This window comes from Muscardinus avellanarius, assembly GCF_963383645.1.
Source record: "Muscardinus avellanarius genome assembly, chromosome: 21".
In the NCBI taxonomy this organism is placed as follows: domain Eukaryota; kingdom Metazoa; phylum Chordata; class Mammalia; order Rodentia; family Gliridae; genus Muscardinus; species Muscardinus avellanarius.
The window spans coordinates 20,478,592-20,504,328 of NC_137807.1; the positions used below are offsets into that span (position 1 = coordinate 20,478,592).

Here is a 25,737-nt window from a genome sequence, read left to right on the forward strand (position 1 = left end):
GTCTTTGTAAGTAGAGGGAGAGGGACCAGACAGACACACAAACATATATACTTGCTGCGTCATGCCAGAGGATGTTCTGTGCCATCTCAGGACCATGCCAACAGAAAGGCCACCACCAAGATGTGGTCTCTAGACGCTGCACCTCTAGAACCATGTGCCAGGACAAACCTCTTTTCTTTATAAAGTAGCCTGCATCGGGCATTTCATCATAGTAACAAAATGGATGGACAAATACTCTAGTCATAGGATTGAGGAGGGGAAGGAAACAAGGTCGATTCCCATGCTTCCATGTCTTCGGGAATTGGAATTACAAACGGAGATTCTACGCTCTGAAAAACAGAAGTAGCAGCTCTCCACCCCCAGGCATGGTGGCACATGCTACGATGCCAGTACTTGAGAGACTGAGTCAGGAGATTTGCAGATTTGAGGCCAGTCTCAGCAAGTTAGCAAGACCCTCAGGAACGTAGCAAGACTGTGTTTCAAAATAAAAAGGGCTGGGGTGTAGCTCAAAGCTAGAATGATTCCGCGTTCAATCTCAGTGCCAAAAAAGAAAAAGAAAAGAAAAGAAAGGAAGAAAAAATGAATGAATGAATGAGGAAGGAATGAAGGAATGAAGGAAGGAAAGGCTTTCACCAACTATTTGAACCACGAGAAAACCCACACAGTTAAGGCCATAGTTTTCTAACGTCCCAACCCAAACTCAAAGCCCAACAAAGGCTATAACGGAACTATGTCGCTCACAAGTTTTATATCGTAATAGGAAAATTTAAAAAAATTCCAGTTTGCTCTACTATCTTTGGAATCTTTTCGGAGGAAAGAAAATAGAGTGTCCCCTTTAGTTGCTTTTAAAAATTCCTTCTTGCGATCTGCCAGTCTTGACAGTGCTTGGAGAAAGCTATTATTTTTCATTACTGCCTTACAGAATGGATTTAAAAAAAAAATAGACATATAATCAGAGGAGCCGAGCAGCTCTTTTTTAGCCCGGGAGTGGGAGGGAGATTGGCATGCGAGAGGCTGTGGGTTCATTTGGTGAGAGCATTAACGGTTGAGTGGCTGCCTGGTCCTGTCAACGTTTAAGCCCCTTGAACAAGCAAACCGGCTTCTTGGCCGTAACCTGAATCATGTCAAGAGTCAGGAGCCTGCAGGCCTGCATCCCCAGACGCCTCCCCGGGGGCTTATTGTAAAAAAGGGCAGAATCCAGACAGGATGCTGCAAGCTGGCGACGCTGCTAAGCCCTTCTTAGGACTGTCCCCCCCCCCCCTTTATCCTTACGGTAAACTTGTGCTGCCATTTATCTTTCAAATCAGGTCTTAGGAGTAGTTTTGGACATCTCGACTTGACATTCCCGGCAGCTCTCCCAGGGAGGGCTTTGGGGTTGCCATGGAAACCAGCCCTGGTTTGAAGAGGCGGTAGGTTCTGCCAGGGGTGGGGTGGGGCGCGTGTCAGGCTGCTGGTGGAGGGGAATGGTCGGATTACTAGCTTCTGGGGCTTTCTCTGACACGGTCGACTTGACCTTGGAGAGGAAGGGAGGGAGAAGGATGGAGATGGAGCTGCTCTGAAGCCCCAGCAGCGCCCACGCGGTGGCCGACACCGGGGTGACCCTGGGGCCCTGGAGCTGGGAGATGGATCCGCGGGGCCAGGGGACCGTCTTTGCTGGCAGGAATTTTCCTTTTTTTTTTGGTAGCAAATTTCAGGTTAGGAAGATGCTTTCAGAATTTATGATGTTTATATATTTGCATGTGTGGAGGAGAGAAGAACGTATATATATTTTTTCATAAACCCTGGAACTCTTCTGGGAAGACTTTTCCTGGTTAACCCATGGGTGTCTTATCCCCCTGGGAAAGTTTCATGACTTGTAGGCCAGGAATAGGACCCTTAAATTGAGACATAACAACAACCCTTCCCTTTCCTCCTTCCTTTCTTCCTTTCTTCCTTCCTTCCTTCCCCCCCTTTTTTTTTGGTACTGGGATTGAATCCAGGGGCATTCTACCTCTGAGCTACACCCCCAGCCCTATTTATTTTTATTTTATTTTATTTTTGTGATACTAGTTATTGAACCCAGGGACATTTGACCTTTGAGCTACACCCCCCATCCTATTTATTTTCATTTTATTTTATTTTTGTGATACTAGGAATTGAACCCAGGGTTATTCTACCTCTGAGCTACACCCCCAGCCCTATTTTTTATTCTTTATTTTGAAACAGGGTCTCACTAAATTGTGGAGGCCTCACTAAGTAGCTGGGGCTGGCCACGAACCTGTGATCCTTCCATCTCAGCCTCCCAAGAACTGGGATTACAAGCGTGCGCCACGACGTCCTGGCTAGCCCTATTTAATTTTGTATTTGGAAACGGGGTCTCGCAAGTTGCAGAGGGCCTCTCTAAATTGCTGAGGCTGCCCTCAAACCTGCGATCCTCCTGTCTCAGCCTCCCAAGTACTAGGATCGCAGGCGTGCGCCGCCACACCTGGCTCTCTCTACTTTTCTCAACAGCCAGGCGTGGCAAACATTTTCAAAGGGGGGGGGGCAACACAAAGAGAAATGCTTGTGGGGGCAAAAGAATTTCCACTCCACCCTTGGAAGGCTCCCCAGTTGATAAACAAGTCTGTTGCAATAAACCGACCACAGGCAGACTAACAGAAGAAAAGGTTCAGACTGATCACACGCACAAGGCCTCTAACAATGAAGAATAGGTGCTCAATAACCAGCGAGATCCAGAGGACCACGTACCCTCCCTATGGGGGAGAGGGAGGAGGGATGGAGGATTTTGGAGGAAGGGTAAATGAGTTTTAGGTGAGACAGATGGGCCCAACAGGCAGACGATGGCCCAGGGCAAAGTTCCCCCGTGCTCTGGGCGGCGCTCACCACCATCTTCCTCCCGGTTAATCGTCCTTGTTTGATGAGGTCAGACACAGGGGCTCAGGACGCTTGGGACCCTTCTGGAAGAATTTCCCTTAGTCAGAGAAGGGCGCTTCAGAAAAAGTCCCTCTCTGCTCTTTTTTTTTTTTTTTTTTTTTTTTTTTTGGTGGTACTGGGGTTCCTGGAAGCCCTTCTACCTCCGGGCTACACTCCCAGACCTATTTTTACATTTTTTATTTGGAAACAGGGTCTCCTAAGCCAGCGCGCGCGGCTGGCTTCGAACCTGCGCGATCCTCCTGTCTCTGCCTCCCAAGCGCGGGGATGACAAGCGTGCGCCACCACGCCCGGCTCTGCTCTTTTTGGAGAGACCAAAGCGCAAGGACAGGCCTGCCCGGGAGAAGGTCAGAGAGATGTGGTTCCTCTGGCTGTATCTTTATTTCCAAATACTCAGCACGTCAAAGAGTTGCGCTCTGCAGATTTTTTTTTTTTTTTTTTTTTTTTTGCAGTACTGGGGATGAAACCCAGGGGCGTTCTATCTCCGATCTACGCCCCCAGCCCTATTTTTTTTATTCTTTATTTTGAAACAGGGTCTCACTGAGTTGCAAAGGGCCTCACAAGTATCTGAGGCTGTCTGCGAACCCCCATCCTCCTGTCTCAGCCTCCCGAATGCTGGGATTCCAAGTGCAGAATTCTCTGAGCCCAACATCTTGACAAATGCAAAAGGGGGCACTGATTTATTCAGCTCTTGGTTTGACACTAAGTTTATTCAGTACTGGACCGCACCAGGGCTACACTCGGGGTCTGAACCTTCCGAATGCATCCCCGAGCTACAGGGGGTACAGGTCTTATCGCCCCAAACAGCATACCATCTGGAATGTTTATAAAGGCTCTTGGCACTGGTGGGCTTTGCACAAAACTTTTGAAAAAACCAGTTTGCTTCAGCATGACAGGATGCAGACCCAGTCTTCCCCCAAAACCTAAAATCATGAACTTATGATTTGTTTTTCTGGTCCAGGAACCAGATGCAGGTTTTTTTTTTTTTTTTGGTGGTACTGAGGGTGGAACCCAGGGGCTTTTCTACCTCCAGGCTATACTCCCAGCTCCCAGACCTATTTTTAAAATATTTTATTTGGAAACAGGGTCTCACTAAGTTGCTGAGAGCCTCACTCAGTAGCTGAGGCTGGCTTCGAACCTGTGCGATCCTCCTGTCTCAGCCTCCCAAGCGCGGGGATTACAAGCGTGCACCACCATGCCCGGCATATTTTATGGTTTTAATCTGGGCTGGGGAGGGGGGACGGGATTGACAGTATAGCTCCTTTTACTTACAGACTTGAGCTATTTCTGTGCCCTATATCAGTATCTTCTGTGTTTTGGGTTTTTGTTTTCTTACTCTAAGGGCTTGCTAGCCCTCAATGTGGCTTCTTCTTCCCTTCTTGTTTCTTCAAGAAACAAACCCAGCCTTTCTCCAGTCACCCATTTTCCATGGCAACAATATCTTGTGGTTAAACTTGTAGGACCTGATAACCTGATAGACTCCACTCTGCAGAGGGGAACCAGACTAAAAGTAGGTGGCGCTGTGCTCCATGGGTGAGAGTGGTGGTTAGGAGCTAGCGGGTGGCCCTGGGGCCAGCATCTCCCCAATCTCCAGGCATCAGATCTAGAAACTGACAACTTCAACCACCTTAGCTGTGTGGCCCTGGGTGGGTCGCTCAGCCTCTCTGAGCCTGCACTTCCTTATCTCTCTTGGTTTGTTACCTGGGGAGGGTTAACCGAGGTCACCTCTGACAGGTTGGGTCCCTCCCCGGAGGGGCGGGACTTAGAAAAGGAGGAGACTCTGCTGGGCGATATTGAGAGGCAGGTGATGTCACGAGAGGGGCGCGTTCCTATGCATAGCCCCATCCACAAGACTAAACCTTAAAAGGAGGGGCATTTCCTTTCCAGCTGCGGAGGGGCTCAGAGGTCTCCAGGAGTGGTCCAGCCCCTATCCCCGAGAGAGAAGACCACATTAAAATTCTTTTCGGCACACCCGGTCTCTCTTGCCTTTTTACTGCACCAAAACCCTATCATCTGGTGCAAAAACCCGGGATGATTACTTATTTTATTTTAATTTAATTTAAAACATTTTAATTTCTTGACACCGCTGCGGTGTACTCTGGGTGGGCTTGGTGGAAACCTCCACCTGGATCCGCCGGGGTGCTTGATCCGCTGGGACTGCTCCCGCCCCCCCCTCCACCGCTCCAGGACTGCCGCTGCCGCCGCCCCATGCCTGCCCAGACTGTAAGCCATCTTCACCAGACCCAGCCCCAATCTCTGCTGAGAGCCCGGGGCCATCTTTTCAGCTCCGTGCTCTCCAGGAGAGCCGGCGGCCATCTCTTGGGCCCGAGCTCTGCTAAGAGCCAGCGGCCATCTTCCCCAGCCCCAGCCCCGCACTCTCTGGGAGAGCCGGCGTCCATCTTCCCGGCCCAAGCTCTGTTGAGAGCCGGCGGCCAGCTTTCCCCAACACACCCAGCACATGCTTGGAGCCGGTGGCCATCTCACCACCCTGCCAAGCCCCGGTGGCCATCTTAAACCGCATCCGGCCCTAATTCCACCCAACAGCTCCACAGAGTGCCCTCCTGGCTCAGCGCTTCGGTTTCAGTCAGCACTGGCTGATAACACTACACTGTGGTAAGCTTCCCCTTCCTTGGACAAGCGGGTTCCAGCTTTTAGCCTCTTCCGGACTTGGGCTCATGGCTGTTAAAAAATCCAAATATTTGGTGTTCAAGTTCTCCGAGGGTGGCCAGGCTGCCCTACGGTTGTGTAAAGGGAACGGAGACATCCTTCTCTAACACAACCACGCTGTTTCTGGACGTTAGGCAGGTTCTTGGGACGCCAAATTCCTGTTTTCGTCCTCAGCCGCTGACCAGTCATGGGGAGAAGCCAGTCATCTAAAATAGACTCCCAATCCGCACTAGGCCATGTTCTGGTTAATCTCCAGACTCTAGGTTTATCCAGGGAATGCCTCATATTTTTCTGCACAAATTTCTGGCCCACTTATGAGGTGGGTAATGGTTCTCGGTGGCCTGAGATGGGTACATTAGATCTTAAAATGTTGACTGATCTCAGTAACTTTTGCAAACGGGCAGGTAAATGGTCGGAGGTTCTGTACGTACAGGCTTTTCTGTGTATGCGTTCCTGGCTTTCCCTTTCTGCCCCTCCTGACTCTACTGCTCAAGTCATACTTGCTGGGGATTCCCGCCAGCCACAGCTGCCATCTTGGTCACCATGTGGCAACTCACAGGCGCCATGTGGTGGCCTTTCTGGGTCACAGGCCTGCAATTCTGCTAACTCAAGGTCCCAATTCTGTGATGACACATGGATGCCAGAGTCTGACCCGGCCGAGTTGCAAGCCCCATTTCCTGATGACCCTGACCTGCAAGACCTCTCCTTGCCATCACAATCATCATCTTATTCCAGGGAAGCCTCCCACTCTTACCCACTCATTTCTCCCCCACCTTTCTCCCTTAAGGGACCAACTCTTACCTCCCCCTCGCCTACCCCCGTAGGTCACCCTACCTGTTCCAGAGACCCCCTGCCCCCACCTTCTCTCTTGGCCCCACTTCATGAGGTGGCTGGTGCAGAAGGCGTGGTCCGGGTCCATGTTCCTTTTTCCCTTTCTGACTTTGCTCAACTTAACCTCAAACACCCGAGGACTAAATGTTGACCGGGTCAAGGCCTTACGAGACTTGCAGCTGCCCACCTCAGCTGACCAGATCTAAGAGCTGTGAGTATCGTGGCCTGAACTCCTGCCACTAGCTCTGGCCCATGTGAGGGCCCCCCCTCGATGCCCCACCTTTATGAGCCCCTTTGAATTGCTATACGGTCGCCCTTTCCTGCTTAATCACGCTCTCCCTTCAGATCCCCTCCTTTGGCTTCCTATCTTCCTTACTTGTCGTTTCTCAGGCACCTTCTTAGGTTACATGCTGACCGGTATCTTCCCCAACCCGGGACTGAAGAAGCAGCCCCACCCCCTGCAGTCAAGGCCCTTAAGCCAGGGGATCGAGTCCTCCTCAAGTCGCTTCAACCAAAACATCTCCAACCACGGTGGACTGGGCCATTCACAGTGATCCTCACCACACCTACCGCAGCCAAACTGCTGGGGACCCCAACTGGCCTCATCTTACCCGGCTAAAAAGGGCTCCGTTACAACAGTCCATGACAAATTCTCTTGCACAGTGTTGGGGCCTACTAAGCTTCGTTTTTCTTGGCATAATTCTCTTTGATGTTTTATTTTAGCAGATCCACTTGTTCACATACTATGGTGCTCTCCCTCTTTGGATGCCGTACTGTCATAACTCCTCATCTGCTAAAGTCTCCTCGAGCACACATCACCAAGCTGTCCAGGGTAACCTCCGACTCACGCCGCAGCCATACTCCCACCTGCCCACTTCTGGAGGATCCGACCTCTTCCGGCCGAGGGGCTCCCTTACGGCGCCCCTTGACAGCAGGAAGTAGTTTAAGATTCGAATCTCCGCCCATTGTCACCAAAAGGCAGGGATGACAGGTTGGGTCCTGATATCGCAAGGCAGGCGATGTCGAGAGAGGGGCGGCGTTCCTATGCGTAGCCCCACCCACAAGACATAAACCTTAAAAGGAAGAGCACTTCCTTTCCAGCAACAGAGTTGCTCGGAGGTCTTCAGGAGCGGTCCAGCCACTATCCTCGAGAGAAGACCGCATTAAAATTCTTTTCAGCCGGGCGTGGTGGCGCACGCTTGTAATCCCTGCGCTTGGGAGGCAGAGACAGGAGGATCGCGCAGGTTCGAAGCCAGCCTCGCGTGCTGGCTTAGGAGACCCTGTTTCTAAATAAAAATGTAAAAATAGTTCTGGGAGTGTAGCCCAGAGGTAGAAGGGCTTCCAGGAACCCCAGTACCACCAAAAAAAAAAAAAAAAAATTCTTTTCGGCGCACCCAGTCTCTCACCTTTTTACTGCACCAAAAACCTAACAACCTTCACTGGACTTATCACAATGTACAGCAGTGATTGTGTCGGCTGTCAATCTTGTCCAAGGCTCGCCAGTCCTCATGACCCTGGGACTCAGGTTTCACTTTGAGTCCTGCCCCCAAGATCTTTTTACAGCCTCATCCTAAGCCCCGCCTCCTCCCGCTCTCTTAAACTCACAGGGAATAGCCGCGTGGTGGCGCTTGCTTGGCGTTCCAGCATTTGCGAGGCTGAGACAAGATCGCAGGTTCGAGGCCAGCCTCAGCTACTTAGTGAGGCCCTCTGCAACTTAGTGAGACCCTGTTTTCAAATAAAGAATAAAAAAAAATAGAGCTGGGAATGCAGCTCATAGAAGGCCTCAGCACAGAGATTGGTAGCAGACAGCTCAGCAGGATTAAGAGGCGACTGCTGGGCACGTCTGCTGCTCAGTAGACAGACTCCAGAAAACAAAAACCCCTGCGGCTCAGCCGCTGCGGTGTTGACAGTGGGCTGCAGGACCCCACGGGGGTGCTCAGAGCCTCAACCTGCTGTCTTCCAAAACCAGCTTAGGAAAGAGGCTTTGGTCCCAGACACTGCCATTACTCAAGGCAATTTTTATTTGAATCGCAAAGGTCGAGAGAATTTTTTTCTTTTTTTCCAAAAGATTTTTGCTTTTTTTTCTCTTTTTTTTTCTTTAAGCAGAGATGGACACAGGAGAAATCCAGCCCGTGACTGTGGCTGGCTGGCTTCAAGGCGTCCGCGACATGAGCTGCCTGATAATTGAGTCCCTGGCTGGGGGAGCTGGTGTGGGCTGAGGGGCACAGACTGAGGGCCAGGGGTTTGAGGAGAGCTTAGCGGGCTGCAGCTTCAGGTCTGGGAATGTGCGTGCATTTGGGGAGACAGGAGGTTGGGACAAGTCCCCAGAAACGCGAGGCTCCTGGGGACAGAGGCAGATGGAGATGGAGATAGATGATTGAAAGAAATCTCGCTGTGGGAGCCTCCCGCTCAGTCCCTTTGCAGAATGCCCACCAACATTATATTCCTTAAAGATCTTCGCTGGTGGTCGGGGGTGGTGGCACACACTTGTCATCCCAGCATCTGGGAGGCTGAGACAGGAGGATGGCAGGTTCGCAGCCAGCCTCAGCTACTTAGTGAGGTCCTTTGCAACTCAGTGAGACCCTGTTTCAAAAATAAAGAGACTAAAAAATAGGACTGGGGGTGTAGCTTGAAGGTAAAATGTTCCTGGGTTCCATCCCCGGTACCACAAAAACAAAAACAAAAAAGATCTCCCGTGGACTTGTGGAGGCTTTCTGGTGGGCAACACCTGTGCCCAGGTCGCCCTCATTTTTAAAGTCAGTAACACCCGGCTTCAGGTCTATTTCACGTACCCGGAGGAGAGAGCAGATACTGGTTTCTCTTTCTCTGCCAGCCGCGGAGGGCAGCCTGCAAATTCTCCCAATCTAATTCCGCCTCATCGGAGAGAATCCATTTAATCAGATGTCACTGTCCAGAGACCATTGCCACCCTTAGGGAAGGGATGCTCCCGTTTCCAAGGATGCGGAGCCGCCTGGTCCTCGGGCTGCGGGCGCCCCCTGCTGGCCGCAAGGCGCACAGCCCGCTGGTGTGCTCCACCTCCCTGCCTAGGGGTCGACCTCCCTGCAGCCCGCCCTCCCCTCTCTTCCTTGCTTTTTTTCTCCCCCATTTTTTGCTACTGGGGATCGAACCCAGGGATATTCTACCTCTGAGCGACACTCTCAGTCTTATTTTATTCTTTACTTTGAAACAGGGTCTCACTGAGTTGCAGAGGGCCTCCCTAAGTAGCCGAGGCTGGCTGCGAACCTGCGATTACAAGTGTGTATCACTGCGCCCGGTTTCCCCCCTTTCTTAAAGAACAGCACAGGTGCAGAGTCGAATACTTCTAGAGTGTGGTCCAGTAAAACCCAAGAGTCCTCACAGCCATCCCTCATCTCACCCTGTCTGTTCATCCCCTCTACTGAAAGCTGGCCGTGTCTTTCTGGTATGCCTCTCTCCTGCATCCTGCTAGCATGGTTCATGGTGCTTGAAACACACCGATGGCTGCTATTTATTTATTTATTTGGCTGGGGAGGAGGGAGGAGGTACTAGAGATGGAACCTAGGGCCATTCTACCTCCATACTACGCCCTAACCCTTTATATTTTTTAGTTTGAAACAGAGTCTCACTAAGTTGCTGAGGCTGCCCTCAAATCTGCAGACCTCGCGTCTCAGCCTCCCAAGAACTGAGATTACAGGCACGCCCCGCCGTGCCCAGCTCCTTTTTATTTTTTTATTGAGACTGGGTCTTTAGTTGCGGAGGCCAGTCTCGAACCTGCGACCCTCCCGCCTCAGCCTCCCCAGTTCTGGGAATTGCAGGTGTGCCTGTAATCTCCCGACTCCGCCCTCCTGAGGGCTTGGCCGTGCAGCCGGGCTCTTCGTGTTCACAGCCACCTTTCTCCTTGCTTTGCACCACGAAGATGCTGAGAATATTCCAGACCTTCGCGTTCTGGTTCCTTTAGCCAGACGGACAAGTCCTCCTTCAGTCCCCCTCTCGCCTTTGACAGTTGACTCTAGACGCCCAGGCCCAAGCCGCCCCCCGGACACTGTGCTTGGAGACCTCCTCGGCCAAATATCCCGTGTCGGCGTTCACAAGTCCTGACCCCAACACACACAGAACACTAGGACAAGCTCAGCTGCTTTACGATGAGTGCAGCTCTAAGGAAAAAAAAAAAAGCTAAGACAAGACGCATGCTAGAAAAACAAGTAAACAAGCAAACACAGAAACCAAACCTAGGGTGCATTCGTTTCCAGCCACCCCCCCATGCCATTTTGGCATGGGGCTGTATTTCTATTTTCTCTATTCCTATCTTTCTAATAAACTTCTTTAAATCTTTTTATTATTATTATTTTTTGGATGGTCCTGGGGTTCCTGGAGGCCCTTCTACCTCCGGGCCACACTCCCAGACCTACTTTTTTTTATATTTTTGAAACAGGGTCTCATTAACCAGCGCGGCTGGCTTCGAACCTGCGCGATCCTCCTGTCTCCTCCTCCCAAGCGCGGGGATGACAAGCGTGCGCCACCACGCCCGGCAACTTCTTTAAATCTTAAAAAAACAAAAACAAAAACAAAAAAGAAACCAAACGAAGCCGGGCGTGGTGGCGCACGCTTGTCATCCCCGCGCTTGGGAGGAGGAGACAGGAGGATCGCGCAGGTTCGCAGTCAGCCGCGCTGGCTTAGGAGACCCTGTTTCCAAATAAAAATGTAAAAATAGGTCTGGGAGTGTGGCCCGGAGGTAGGAGGGCTTCCGGGAACCCCAGGACCACCAAAATTAAAAAAGAAAAGAAAAGTAAAAAGAAAACAAACCTTGCATTGGCATGAACAGAGCACTGGTAGAAATATGGACCTGAAAGGTTGTTCTGCTTGAGATCGTGGGCAGACACGAGCAGCACGTTACTGGACACGGGAGGAAGAACAGGAGGAGGAGGGCAGACCTAGGTGTAAGTAGAGAACAGCCCTAAGCGTAAGTGGACAGGAAGGGAGCTGAGCTTTCTCCTAGTGGTGTGTGTGTGTGTGTGTGTGTGTGTGTGTGTGTGTGTGTGTCTGTGTGTGTCTGTGTGTGTGTGTGTGTCGGGCAGGACTTGTGAACGCCGACACGGGATATTTGGCCGAGGAGGTCTCCAAGCACAGTGTCCGGGGGGCGGCTTGGGCCTGAGCGTCTAGAGTCAACTGTCAAAGGCGAGAGGGGGACTGAAGGAGGACTTGTCCGTCTGGCTAAAGGAACCAGAACGCGAAGGTCTGGAATATTCTCAGCATCTTCGTGGTGCAAAGCAAGGAGAAAGGTGGCTGTGAACACGAAGAGCCCGGCCGCACGGCCAAGCCCTCCGGAGGGCGGAGTCGGGAGATTACAGGCACACCTGCAATTCCCAGTGCTCGGGAGGCTGAGGCGGGAGGATCGCAGGTGTGAGACCGGCCTCCGCAACTAAAGACCCAGTCTCCATAAAAGATAAAAAGGAGCCGGGCGTGGTGGCGCACGCTTGTCATCCCAGCATTTGGGAGGCTGAGACCTGGAGGATCGCGGTTCGCGGACAGCCTCAGCTACTTAGTGAGGCCCTTCGCAACTCAGTGAGACTTGGTTTCAAAATAAAGAATAAAAAATTGGGCAGGGGGTGTAGCTCAGAGGTCAAATGCCTCTGGGTTCCATCCCCAGACCTGCAAAAAAAAAAAAAAAAAAAAAAAAAGATAAAAAGGAGCTGGGCACGGCAGGGCGTGCCTGTAATCTCAGTTCTTGGTAGGCTGAGTGTGAGGATTGCAGATTTGAGGGCAGCCTCAGCAACTTAGTGAGACTCTGTTTCAAACTAAAAAATATAAAGGGTTAGGGCGTAGTTTGGAGGTAGAATGGCCCTAGGTTCAGTCTCCAGTACCCCCCCATCCCCAGCCTAACATATATATTTATATATATGAGGCCATTGGTGTGTTTCAAGGACCATGAACCACATTAGCAGAATGCAGGAGAGAGGTACACCAGAAAGACACGGCCAGTTTGAGCTGAAGGGGATGAAAAAGCAGGATGGGGTGAGGGATGGATGTGAAGACTCTCGGGCTTTGCTGGACCATGGAAGTAGTCTACTGTGCACCTGTGCTGTTCTTCAAGAAAGGAGACAGACCAGGCGTGGTGGCGCACACCTGTCATCCCAGCATTTGGGCGGCTGAGACAGGAGGATCGCGGTTCACGGACACGCAGCTACTTAGGCCCTTTGCAACTCATGAGACTCTGTTTTAAAATAAAGAATAAAAAATAGAGCTGGGGGTGCATCTTGGCAGTACACGGACACGCAGCTACTTAGGCCCTTTGCAACTCATGAGACTCTGTTTTAAAATAAAGAATAAAAAATAGAGCTGGGGGTGCATCTTGGCAGTACAATGCCCCTGGGTTCCATCCCCAGCACCACACACACACGCGCGCGCACACACACACACACACACACACACACGGTGCTGGGATTACAAACGTGCACCACCATGTCCGGCTCACAGGACAGTTCTTGTTCCTTAAGGGATGGGCCTGGCATGGGGGTTCACCCCTGTCTTCCCAAGGACTTGGGAGGCGGAGGCAGGAGGACCACGTGCTTGAGGCCAGCTCGAGCAAGTTAGCAAGACCCTGTCTCCAAAAAAAATTATTTATCTATTTAGTTAGTTATAAAAATTATTGATTTATTTGTGCATTCATTTATTTATTTGTGCTAGAGATTGAACCCAGGAACATTCTATCTCTGAGCTACACCCCTATCACTGTTTATTATTATTATTATTATTATTATTATTATTATTATTATTATTATTAGTGGTACTGGGGTTCCTGGAAGCCCTTCTATCTCCAGGCTACACTCCCAGACCTATTTTTACATTTTTATTTGGAAACAGGGTCTCCTAAGCCAGAGCGTGCGGCTGGCTTCAAACCTGCGCGATCCTCCTGTCTCTGCCTCCCAAGCGTGGGGATGACAAGCGTGCGCCACCACGCCCGGCTTCACTGTTTTATTTTTTAAAAAAAATTTGAAACATGGTCTCACTAAGTTGTGCAGGGCCTGACTGAGTTGCTGAGGCTGGTTACAGGACTGTGACCGCCCTGTCTTAGCCTCCCAAGTCCTGGGATTACAAACCTGCACCAACATTCCCAGCTGCTCGTACCTGATTTCTTTCTCTCTCTTTCTTTCCCTTCCTTCCTTCCTTCCTTCCTTCCTTTCTTTCTTTCTTTCTTTCTTTCTTTCTTTCTTTCTTTCTCTCTTTCTTTCTTCTTCTTCTTCCTTCCTCTTTCTTTCTTTCTTTCTTTCTTTCTTTCTTTCTTTTCCTTCCCTCCTTTCTCTCTTTCTCTCTTTCTTTCTTTCTTTCTTTCTTCCTTTCTTTCTTTCTTTCTTTCTTTCTCTCTCTCTTTCTTTCTTCTCCTTCCTTTCTTCCTTCCTTCCTTCCTTCCTTCCTTTCTTCCTCTCTCTCTCTTCCTTCCTTCCTTCCTTCCTTCCTTTCCCTCCCTCCCTCCCTCCCTCCCTCCCTCCCTCCCTCCCTTCTTTCTTTCTTTCTTTCTTTCTTTCTTTCTTTCTTTCTTTCTTTCTCTCTCTCTTTCTTTCTTCTCCTTCCTTCCTTCCTTCCTTCCTCTCTCTTCCTTCCTTCCTTCCTTCCTTCCTTTCCCTCCCTCCCTCCCTCCCTCCCTCCCTCCCTCCCTCCTTTCTTTCTTTCTTTCTTTCTTTCTTTCTTTCTTTCTTTCTTTCTTTCTTTCTTTCTTCTTTGCAGTGCTGGGGATTGAGCCCAGGGGCGTTCTATCTCTGTGGTATACCCCGGCCCTATTTTCTCATTCTTTATTTTGAAACAGGGTCTCATTAAGTTGCAGAAGGCCTCACTAAGTAGCTGAACCTGCGATCGTCCTGTCTCTGCCTCCCAAGTAATGGCATTACAGACCTTATCCACCACACCTACCTCTCATATCTGATTTCTATGATGTTTATTTATTTAGTGGTCCTGAGGATTGAACTTGGGCTGTTCTACCACCAAGCTGCACCTCTAACCATCCCTTTTTTATTTTTGGTACTGGGTGTTGGGTTCAGGGACATTCTACCTTCAGATTACATTCCAGTCTTTTTTACTTTTTAGTTTGAAACAAGGTCTGGCTAAGTTTCTGAGTGTCTCACTGAGTTACTGAAGCTGTCCTCAAAACTATGATCCTCATGTCTCAGCCTCCCAAGTTCTAGGGTTACAGGATTGCACTGCTGCCCCCAGCTCAGAGATATTTAGATAAGACCTGGGCTTTTGACTTGAGTTAAATGTTGGAATGAATTAAGACTTTGGGGGCTCTTGGGGTGGACGGATGTACTTTGCATACAGAGGTGACATGGATTTTTGTAGGGCCAGGCACAGAATGTGAAGGATTGAGTCATGCCTTTCCAAAGTTAATATGTTCAAACTTTAACTCCCAACAGGGCTGTATTTGAGCACAGGGCCCTTGGCAGATTATTAAGGTTCAAGAAAGTCACTAGGGTGAGGTCCTAATCTGTCGAGACTGTGTGTGGGCCTTTAAGAAGAGGAAGATGGATATCTATCTATTTATCTATCATCTATCTATCTATCTATCTATCTATCTATCTATCATCACCTGTCATCTATCTACCATCCATCCATCATCTATTCATCTATCCATCCATCCATCCATTCATCCATCCATCCAACCATCCATCCATCTGTCCACCCATTCATCCATCCATCCAACCATCCATCCATCTGTCCATCCATTCATCCATCCATCCATCCATCCATCCATCCATCCAAATCCATGTATTATCTATCTATCTATCATCACCTGTCATCTATCTACCATCCATCCATCATCTATCCATCCATCCATCCATCCATCCATCCATCCAACCATCCATCCGTCCATCCGTCCATTCATCCAACCATCCATCCATCCATCCATCCATCCATCCATCCATCCATATCTATCATCTATCTATCTATCTATCTATCTATCATCTATCTATCTATCATCTATCTATCTATCTATCTATCATCACCTGTTATCTATCTACCATCCATCCATCATCTATCCATATATCCATCCATCCATCCATCCATCCACTCATCCATCCAAATCTATTATCTATCTATCTATCTATCTATCTATCTATCTATCTATCATCTATCTATCAATCTATCTATCAATCTATCATCACCATCATCATCATCATCATCATCTCCCTAGCATCTGCAAGCCGGGAGGACAGCCCTTATCAGAACCGAACCAGCTGGTTCCCGGATCTTGGACTTCAAAGCATCTAGACTTCTAAAAACAAAGCGCTGGCATCTAGATTCCTAAGAAACAAAGCTCTGTCATCAAAGCCGCCCAGGCCGGGGGCTTCAGTTGCTGCAGCCGGAGGCTGGGGGATGATGGAGCCTTTGATGCTGGTACTCTCCTGAGACCTGTCTTGGTGCAGACATTCCTTCAGCATCCGCAGGGCCATTCCAAAGTGGGAACGCCTGCCTGGCGTGGTCCAGGTGCCCGCAGGCGCTACCCCGCCCCACCCTGGAAACGGGCGACTCCCCGGGCGCCATCGTGGGGCGTCCGTAACAGAAATCCCACAGATCGGACACTATTTTTTTTTCACTTGTTTTATTAGCATCAATATATACAAAGTGGAAAATGACTTCTTTTCATTATTCTAGCTTAGAAAGTTTGTCTTGGTTTGTATCCTGTCCGATGATAAAAATGCAAATGAGAATCTCCCAGGAGAAAGCCTGCCTTTGGGGGTGATTGCATCACTCTCCCCCCCTGACCTCAAAGGACCCGGGTGCCTCCCCAAGGTCACAGGAAGGTCATGCCCTTCAGATTTACCCTGCAGAAAGGCCATTTGTGCCAAGGCTCCCGTCTCAGCCTACAGCCACCCACATTTTTTTTAAATTTGGGGGGCTGGTTTCCTCTCTGTATATCACCGTCCTCATCTTTCAGCCACTTTTTCTCCCTCTGGGTGCTTGGTGTTTGCAAAGCGGCCAGCCCGAGGTTCCGTAAACTTTTCAAGGAGCTGGATCCAAAATGTGGCCATTAAAGCGTATTAGAGCGATTAAGTAAGAAACGGCTGTCAGTGACCAGAATACTCCTATTGGCTAAGTAATCCCGCCGAAGAAAGAAAAGAAAAGAAACACAAAAAGGCTGAGCTCTAAGCTGGGGCGGCCGGTGGACACAGCCTGTGTGCATCCGCAGGTCTCACGCGGCGGCTCACGTGTTCTCAGGAGCTCACGATGTCGGGAAACGAGCTGCCCCGCTGTTTAAAGCAAACAGTCCATCGGTGGCGTAAAGAAAGGCCCAGTCCAGTCAAGTCTCCCGAGAGTGTCTCCTGTTCAAAAATATTTAAGTCCAATGGGTTTTCGTTTTGAGCTTATAAAAACAGACATCGGCGAACGGTCGTGAAATGTCTCGTTCATTTTTGGCACTATTATTATTATTATTATCGTCATTATTATCATTTTACCGTTATGTAGCACATATTACAAATACACATTCAGAGATTTCAAAAAGAAAAAAAAATAGACACCAACCTTTTTTTTTTTTTTAAATCACACTGCACATTGTTATATTCACAGGACCCGCTTCTCAGCTAAAATAAACTTTTAAAACATGGTTACAGGGGCTGAACGAAGACAGAGATAAGACACTGCTCTCTAGAAAAAGAAAAAAAAAACTCAACACGTTTTATCTTCCTTTACCTGTACCATGACGTGGCCAATTTTAGGGATCAGGGTTAGAATATTTTCATTATCACCAGTCTTTACCGAAGGTATGTTTAGCTTGCATGTAACCACAGCATGTTCTAAAATCAAATATCACCAATGGAGTTTCTCATGGCAAATGGCCCAGGGGTAGGGCAGAACCGATCGCAAATAGAGAAGGTCAAATAGAAATAAAAAAAAGCAAGAACTGGAGTCTGCCTTTCGGAAAGGTCGCGTAGTTTGTGGTCTTTCTCCACGGGTGACTTTGTTCTCGGATGGCCTGGACCATGTCTTCTCTTGATCTTTTATAAAACAGGACAGGTTTTGGGTGCCGGGACAACCCTTAATTGTCTTACGATGTCCCACAGCTTCAGGAGCAGAGATTCAGGGTTCTTCTGGCTGAAGGAAAACATCCCAGCTTCGGACTCACCCCCAGGATGGAGGCCTGAGCCCCGGGCCAGGAGGAGGGGAGGCATGGGCTCAAAAACGCCACGATGAAAACATGGATGCCCAGCCATTCTCCTGATTGTGGGGCAGCCAGAGCGCTTTTTTCTTTTTTGAAAACCGGCAGATTGAAAGCAATTCTGGAGAGAAGGAGCAGTGTCAAAGGTGGTTCCAGAAGCCACCAGGCTTGTATGCCTACCTGTCTGGGCCGAGGACCGACCCCCTCACGGGTACAATCCTTCCCCGCGTCCACCCTCGGACTATTCTTTATAACCGTCCTTAGAAAAGAATCTTGTAAGTAGGCATCAGCGCACAGAAGGACCCTGGGAAATTTAAAGAGGGGATTCGCTGGAGTGTCGTGACTTCTTTTCCCACCTGAAATTCCTTCTTCTTTCTTGGTTGACGGAGGATGTAAAAGCCATCATTTGGACCACGCGGTTTTGCTGTGGTTTTATCCACCCCCAACTCCTGTGCTCCGTACCCCCAAGTCAGCCTTCATGCCACCTCTTGTCAGAGAACAGAAAAGCAGTTTCTTCTGCTAGAAACTTCCTCGTCCTGAAATCCTGGCGAGCGAGGAGATCCCAGCGGGGATCCCTCTGGGAGAAGCGCCGTACTCCAGTCTCCCCCATTTCAAGGAAGGACATGTTCTAGAACCCCGGCAGAAAAACAGCTCCCCCTGCCCGATTTCAGAGCAGGCCACCCCCTCCTTCCCAACACAAACCCTTCTAACGCAGACTGCCTGCGCCTGTGGATCTATGATTCCGGCCCGAGAGTGGCCCTACCAAACCCGATGATCAATTCTGGCGCTTGTAGCGTAAGTCACCTGCGCTTTTTATCTCTGAAGGAGCATCCAGGAAAAGGACATTTTATTAACTCAATCCCCTCACCCCACGTCGTACCCCCCAAACCCATTCTTCATCAAAACCCTCAGATCTCTCCTTTTTTTTTCTGAAAATGGTTCTTTGTCATCTATCAACTTGTTAGGAAAAAAAAAAAAAAAAAAAAAAAACAATGTTCTTATTTTGCCAGTAACCAGCAAGGCCAGGGAGGTCCAGGAGAATGTTCACGGAACGTCTCTGCTTCCTTCAGAAGGCCTCTGGGAGGGAGGGGATGGGGGCAAGACCTTTTAGAAGCTGGTGAAATTGGAAAAGGAGACATAGCATTTGTTTTAGAGAAAAAAAAAAAAAAAGACTTAGGTGCCAGGCTAAATACCAAACCTCATCAACCCGGTGGGAGTGCCCTTCCCAGCATAGCTCAGGTTGGTCCTTACACGTCGGGGCGCGGATGCCGGGCGCACGCCATGCCACGGGGAGTTTGGCCTGTCGCCCTCGTCCCTCCTGTCTCTGCTGTCTGCGGCCACCTGCCTTCCGATCCATCCCCAGGCCGGCCCACGAACGTGGCTGGCGGCCGCAAGACAGTGAACCACACCTATCTCAATTTTAAATATAATAAATACGGCGAAGGAAACAGTATATCTTCAGGGAGAAGTCGAAAAGAAAAGACGGCGGATGCGCTGGGGCTTCGGTCCGGTGGCACGTGGTCTCTGGCTGGATGTCTGGAGGAGGCTGTGGCTGACGCTTCCCTCCCAAGCGCAGGTCTCTTCAGATGGAAACCTCGTACTCTCTGGTCTCCTGCAAAGAGAGAGGCGCGCGGGCTTGTCAAGCCCTGCCTGGCGCGGTGACCTCTCGGTGGGCCCAGTCCTTGGCGTCTTCCCAGTCCGCGCCTGTGGCCACGGGACTTGCAAAGCAGCAGACTCTGACCCTGATCCCCTCCTTCCTCCTCAAGGGATAGGAGCAAAGGCGGTGGCAGGTGTCTGCAACCCCTTTAAGTGGCTCCTCCGCGCTCTGGTCCCCACTGGGGGAATGACAGACGCCGAGCTCCAGCCACCCAGACAGCAAGGACCATCCCAGGCCGAGCGGCCGTAAACTCTGCCTCCTGGATGGGCACGTGTGTGGATGTTTGTGGCTTTCAGCTGCTGACTTGGGCTGTCTCGCTCTTTATTTATTTTTTATTTTTTGGTGGTACTGGGGTTCCTGGAAGCCCTTCTACCTCCGGGCTACACTCCCAGACCTATTTTATATTTTTGAAACAGGGTCTCTTATGCCAGCGCGGCTGGCTTCGAACCTGCGCGATCCTCCTGTCTCCGCCTCCCAAGCGCGGGGATGACAAGCGTGCGCCACCACGCCCGGCTACAGCTCTAGGTAATGGATCGACCCTGCTCATAAATATTAATAAAGTCTAAGTCTTAAAAATGCCGTTTTAAAAACATCATCAGCTTGAATTTTTTCCCTAGGATTTAAAAACAAACCCAGCTAGGGTGCAAAATGATACTTGTCTGTTCTTACCCGAGCCTTCTAGAATGACTAGAGCCCGGCAGGCAGGTGGCATCCTACTCTCCAGCATTCGTGAAGCGCACATGTTGCGTCCCAGGCCCCGGGGTGAGGAGCAGGGACACAGAGGAGCCACAGTTTGACCTTGGAAGCAGGCACTGTCCCACGGGATTTCTTTTTTCTCTTTGAATTGGAAGTTAAACCCAGGGGCATTCTATCTCCGAACTACGCTCCTAGCCCTCTCCCATTTAAAAAATTCAAAACAAAGTCTTGCCAAGTTGCCGAGGCTGGCCTCGAACCTGCAATCCACCGGTCTCAGCCTCCTGTGCTGGGATTACAGGTGTGTGCTACCACGCCCAGCTGGTCATGTTATTAATTAATTAATTAATTAATTTATTTATTTTTCACAGTACTAGGGATAAAACCCAGGGGCATTCATTCTACCTCCGAATTATACCTCCAGCCCTATTTTTTGTTCTTGATTTTGAAACAGGGTCTCTCTGAGTTGCAAAGGGCCTCACTAAGTAGCTGAGGCTGTCCTCGAACTGCGATCCTCCTGTCTCAGCCTCCCGAATGCTGGGATTACAAGCGTGAGCCACAGTGCCTGGCTCCGCGAATCCTGTATTCCTGGCGATGTTTCTGCAAAGGAGCCCGCTTCCCACCAGTTGTACCTAAGTACAGACGCTCCATTATGCCCAGCACGTGACACCTGCTAATGCTTGCAGACGTTGACGCTACTGGTGTATGTGCTGTACTGTTTACAGCATACTTTTACTACTTGTATAGAAAATATTTACTGTGAGAGGCTGGATGGTGGCACGTGGGCCATCTCTGGACTGCAGGCACCAAGGCTGCGGTCGGCCTCTTCCATCTGGGTCTGTGCAGGCGAACCCTACGTGCTTCCCAAAGAAGCCGCTCTTAGACACGTCCCTGTCGCTGAGTGGCGCGTGACTGTATTGGTTCAGGACTGTGTCTCCAGTACCCAACATAGGGCCCGCTATTCAAATGTGTAGAAATGTGCAATGTGGGAAGACCCTCTTTCAAAATAAAAAAAAAAATAAGCGGGGCGTGGTGGCGCATGCTAGTAATCCCAGTACTTAGGAGGCTGAGACAGGAGGACCCAGGCTTGTGGCCAGCCTTAGCTACTTAGTGAGGTCCTCCACAACTTAAGGAGACCTCGTAGCTGGGCATGGTGGTGAACGCTTGTAATTCCAGCATTTGGGAGGCGCAGACCTGAGGATCAGGGTTCGCGGACAGCCTCGGCTACTCAGAGAGGCCCTTTGCAACTCAGTGAGACCCTGTTTCAATAAATAAAAGACTAAAAAACAGAGCTGGGGGTGTAGCTCGGAGGTAGAATGCCTCTGGGTTCCATCCCCAGTACCACCCAAAATAATATATATATATATATATATATATATATATATATATATATATATCTGGACGTGGTGGTGCAAGCTTGGAATCTCAGTACTTTGGAGTCTGAGGCAGGTGGATCATGGCCAGTCTCAGCTACTTAGTGAGGCCCTTCCTGTTTCAAAATACAGAATAAAAATTAGGGCTGGAGGTGGAGTTCAGAGGCAGAATGCCTTGGGTTCAATCCCCAGTCCCAATAAAACAAAACGAAATAAAACAAGGAAACTAACATAGAGCCGGTCACGGGGATGCACGCCTGTAACTCCAGTGCTTGAAAGGCTGAGACAGGAGGATCGCAGGTTTGAGGTCAGCCTCGGCAACTTAGGCTCTTGGAAATTTCATAAAAAAAGATAAAATAGGGCTGGGGGTGTAGCTCAGAGGTAGAATGTCCTGGGTTCAAGTCCCGGCACATCATACACACACATACACTCACACACACACACACACACACACACACACACACACACACACACGCGCACACACACACGCACACACACACTGTGGGAGCATTCCCCTCTGTCATATCTATCTCTGTCAAATCTATCGGGTGGGTGTGGTGTCTTCTCCCTGGGGGTATCCCCGGAGAGAGACCAGACCCGGTCCCTGCACGGGGAGCTGGGCGCTCCCAGATGTCGGCTCGACAGGGGTCCTGGTGGGGCCTCGAGTCTCAGGGCTGAGCAGAGAGGGAGGAAGCGGGGGCCCGGGGGAAGTTCCCACTCACCCCCGTCTCGTAAATGGGGTTGTCGAACTCGGTCTCCACGGTGATCTGGCTGTAGGGGTGGGAGTACACGAGAGGTAGGCGGAGGCTGGAGTAGTAACGGCACCTGGGGAGGGACGAGGGGAGGCGACAGGTTACTCCTGGGCACCGCTAGGCGACAGTCCTGCCAGGAGACAGCACAGCCATCTTTGCTCTGGACCTGCGCCCAGGCCAGGTCGTGGCGCCTTCCCCTGGCCCCTGCTGGGGAGGAGTCGGAGCCCTGTTGGTTTTCACCCTTAAGGTGACTCAAGTCCCTCTTTCATGCAAAGATAAACAATAATCCTAATGAGCACTTATTGAGCACGTACCGAATGCCACGTCCCCTCAGGGCAGCCTTCGCCGATGGTCGGCCTTCTGTTCCCACCCCACTCTTTCCTTCACGGTGTCTATTTCAGTGTGTTGGAATTTGTCTGCTAGCCGTGAGCTCCACGAGGCAGGGGCGAGGTCTATTAGACACGTAGCTCCCCAAGGGCCTTTGCACGTGCCGTTTTGGTGCCCCCCCCCGGCCTCCGTCCCACACATCTGCGTGGTTTACTCCTGGTTAGGGTTTGGGTTTGAAATGTCCTGCCTGAAGCTCGGGCATTGGAAGCATGTCCCAAGAGCAGCAGGTTCAGAGGTGGGCCGGCACGGAGGAGGCGGGCCACTGGCGGCGTGTCCCTGAGGACCCCGTCTGTCTCTGATACCTCTCCCCTTTTCTCTCTCTCTTCCAGCCACCATGACCTTGAGTTGGGCAGCTTTCCCCTGCCTGGATATTTCTGCCTTGGAGCCAGCCATCCATGGACTGAACCTTTGTCACCTTAAGCCCAAAGAAACTCTCTTCTCCTTCCTGTGTTTATCCTCCCTACAATCCTTTGAGCTTTATTCTCCGAGTGTGACGTGCCTTCTGCCACTATACCCCGAGCATCACGAGATTCCTCCCGCTTTCTTCAGCCCCAAAGACCACCTGGCTCTTGGCAGGTGCAGCCTAGTTGAGTCTGCGCATTAGTCGCCATCCTGGACATCAAGACGCAAGTTCTATGCTCTCTGGTGTCTGGGGACCACGTCTGCGCCACATTCAGTTGACACTGCTTATTTATTGAATAAATGAATGAATGGTGGACTGCCAGAGTCAGTGTGCCCGGCAACGTGTGATGCCCGTGTCCCCCATACAGGCTTCTTCCTTGGGGCCAGGGATGGCGTCTGTCTTTCTTGCTGAGTGCACAGCCCCGCTACCAAGGAGGCTTGGAGTGGAGTCTAATCACGTCACGTCTACACCACACGCCTGCCGCTGTCCTCAAGCTGCGGGTGGAGACCCGAGGCTCAGAGAGGCGAGCCGCCCAGCGCTGTGGTCCCTACCTGGTGATGTAGATGTAGGCTCCTCCCAGCAGCAGGGAGATGAGGACGACAGGGATGAAGATGGCCAGCGCCATATTTCCGCCTTCCAGCGATGACTCTGCTGCCGCTTCTGCTACTGAACACACAGGCTGCTGAGTCTCCGGACTCCCCCGGGCACCTGGCTCTCCCCGTCCACACCCGCCCCCAAAAGCTGATGTTCCCCCAGGAGCCTGAGGCACTGGAGGAGCATCTCCGGAAGGCAGAGAGCCCGAGACGAGAGGCAGCGGCGCTGGCCCTGGCGCAGGGCAAGGATGCCCGCACCTGCTCGTCAGGGATGAGGGGAGGACCACTGGCAAGGACCGCCCGGGCCTGACCTTTCCAGGACAATGGGGAGGCCGAAATCTGGCTAAAATACCATTTAAGGGAAAATCCAGGATTTACACTCAACCATACCGTGTCCATTTGTGGGGGGAAGGGAGGGCATAGATGGAATTCAATTCAAGAAAAGATGCAGAGAAAACCTCAAATACAGTATCAGGGGAGGCAGATTCCCCGGGCGGTCACGGAGTGGAGCGGGAAGGCTCTGGTCTCCGCTGTCTGGGCTGCCCGTGTGCCCGAGGGCCGAATGCCGCTGGGGTCAGCTAAGCAGGGCTTTGCTCCCCGCTGGGGTCCCCTGCAGAACTCTGCAGTCAGATTTCAGCCCAGCAGTGGCGCCAGGCAGCCGGGACGGCTTTCCACTCAGAACATCCCTGAGGACGCGGCGCGGGTTCTCAGAGACTCCGCGCGCTGGCCCTCCGTCCTCCGCAGCGCCCTCGGCTCCAGCCAGAGGCTCCTGACGTTTGTGGGGATCACAGGGATGGCGGGAGGTGCGTTGGGGACCAGGAGCATCCCCCCCCTTGGGAGGGACCCCAATTCGCTTCTAGAAACTGGGCCTCCAGGGTTCCTTTGCCTTCCTCCACGGTCACGTCTAACCCGGCCCAGCTGCGCCCCGGTATATAATCCATTAACTACCTACTTCACAGGGTCTGAGAAAATCAATCCTAACACCAATGATAAATAAATGCGCGAGTCCAGAACCTCGCAGGGGCGCTTCTCATCTCGGGAGCCCCGGCTCTCCGAGAGGTTTATAAGACTGGTGAAAGGCAGACAAAGGGATCCGGGGGAAACACCGCAATGCCATGTCCCGAATTCCCAGTTGGAACAAAACACTCCCCCATTCCCTGATGCTAATGCCTGCTTGGCTTACAGGTGCTGGTTATAGGAAAAGCACCCTGGGGCTTGGAAACCACAGACATTGAGTGGCCTTGTTACTTCCAGAAAGTTCCAGAGACAGCAGTAGTGCCTGCTTAGCTGGTTGGCTGAGACGTTTTAAAAGTGGAATATAGCAATTTTTTTTTTTTTTTGGGTGGTGGTACTAGGGATCGAACCCAGGGGCATTCTATACCCCCAGCCCTTTGTATTTTTTTTTTTAATTTTGAAACAGGGTCTCACTAAGATGCTGAGAGTTTTGTTATGTTGCCGCTGAGACCAGCCTCAAACCTGTGATCCTCTAGTCTCAGCCTCCCAAGGACTGGGATTATAGGTATGTGTCATTAAGTTGGGAAAATGGTAGATTACATAGGTATCCTGATATCACAGACCAAGGGAGAGTTTTTGTACCAAATTGAAGGGAGGTTGCAGAATATAGACTGTTTTACATATGAGAGGGGTTGGGCAGGGAAGGAGCCTCAGAATAAAAAGAAAATCTCCTGAATAGTTGAATAGCTTTTAACATTTGTTTTACATTAATAAAGTTTGCTCGAGGATTTCTTCCCCCCCCCCTCATGGTTCTGGGTATTGAATCCAGGGGCATCCTACTTCTGAGCTATATTTCTAGCCCTAATTTATTTTTAGTTTTGAAACAGGGTCTCACTAGAGTGGTGAGACTCTCACTACTTTCTGAGGCTGTCCTTGAACTTGCGATCCTCCTGTCTCAGCCTACCAAGAACTGGGATTACAGATCTGCACCAGTAATCCCAACAACTCTATTATCATGGTCATCCATAGGACTGGTACTAAATCCCTCTCAGGTGACATTTAGGATCTTAAGTTGCAATTCTAATCATCTTCTTTTGCACTGCATTGGTTTTGAAATGATTTTTGGCAGTGGGAAGGCAGGGTTTATCTATCATTTCTTAAGTACCAGGATAAAGAGATTCCAGCATCTGCCCTGGTTGGCTGCTATTAGCTTGATGGATTGAGTTTTTCTTTTTTCTTTTTTTTTCCCTTTTCCATTATGGAATGGGACTCACCTTCTAAAGCGTGTTCAAAACTGTCTTGATTAACTGAAAGAGAAACCGGGAAGCATCAGTCAGTGTACAGTGAATTCACTCTGTTTGTGTGAAATGAAGCCAAAAACCTAGATGC

The 25,737-nt window shown here is 50.4% G+C and overlaps 1 protein-coding gene across 1 annotated transcript in view; it reads right to left on the bottom strand.

The window, feature by feature from the left end:
* Positions 1 to 19,118: 19,118 nt before the first annotated feature.
* The window catches only part of SEZ6L (seizure related 6 homolog like), a gene marked incomplete at both ends in the record, with an annotated part of 72,424 nt that continues 65,805 nt past the window's right edge, over positions 19,119 to 25,737 (bottom strand). The window contains 4 exons of the mRNA XM_080717796.1: positions 19,119 to 19,148; positions 21,982 to 22,084; positions 23,353 to 23,464; positions 25,623 to 25,655. Of these exons, the coding sequence (XP_080573922.1) occupies positions 19,119 to 19,148; positions 21,982 to 22,084; positions 23,353 to 23,464; positions 25,623 to 25,655 (278 nt within the window). The remainder of the gene's footprint in view (positions 19,149 to 21,981; positions 22,085 to 23,352; positions 23,465 to 25,622; positions 25,656 to 25,737) is intronic.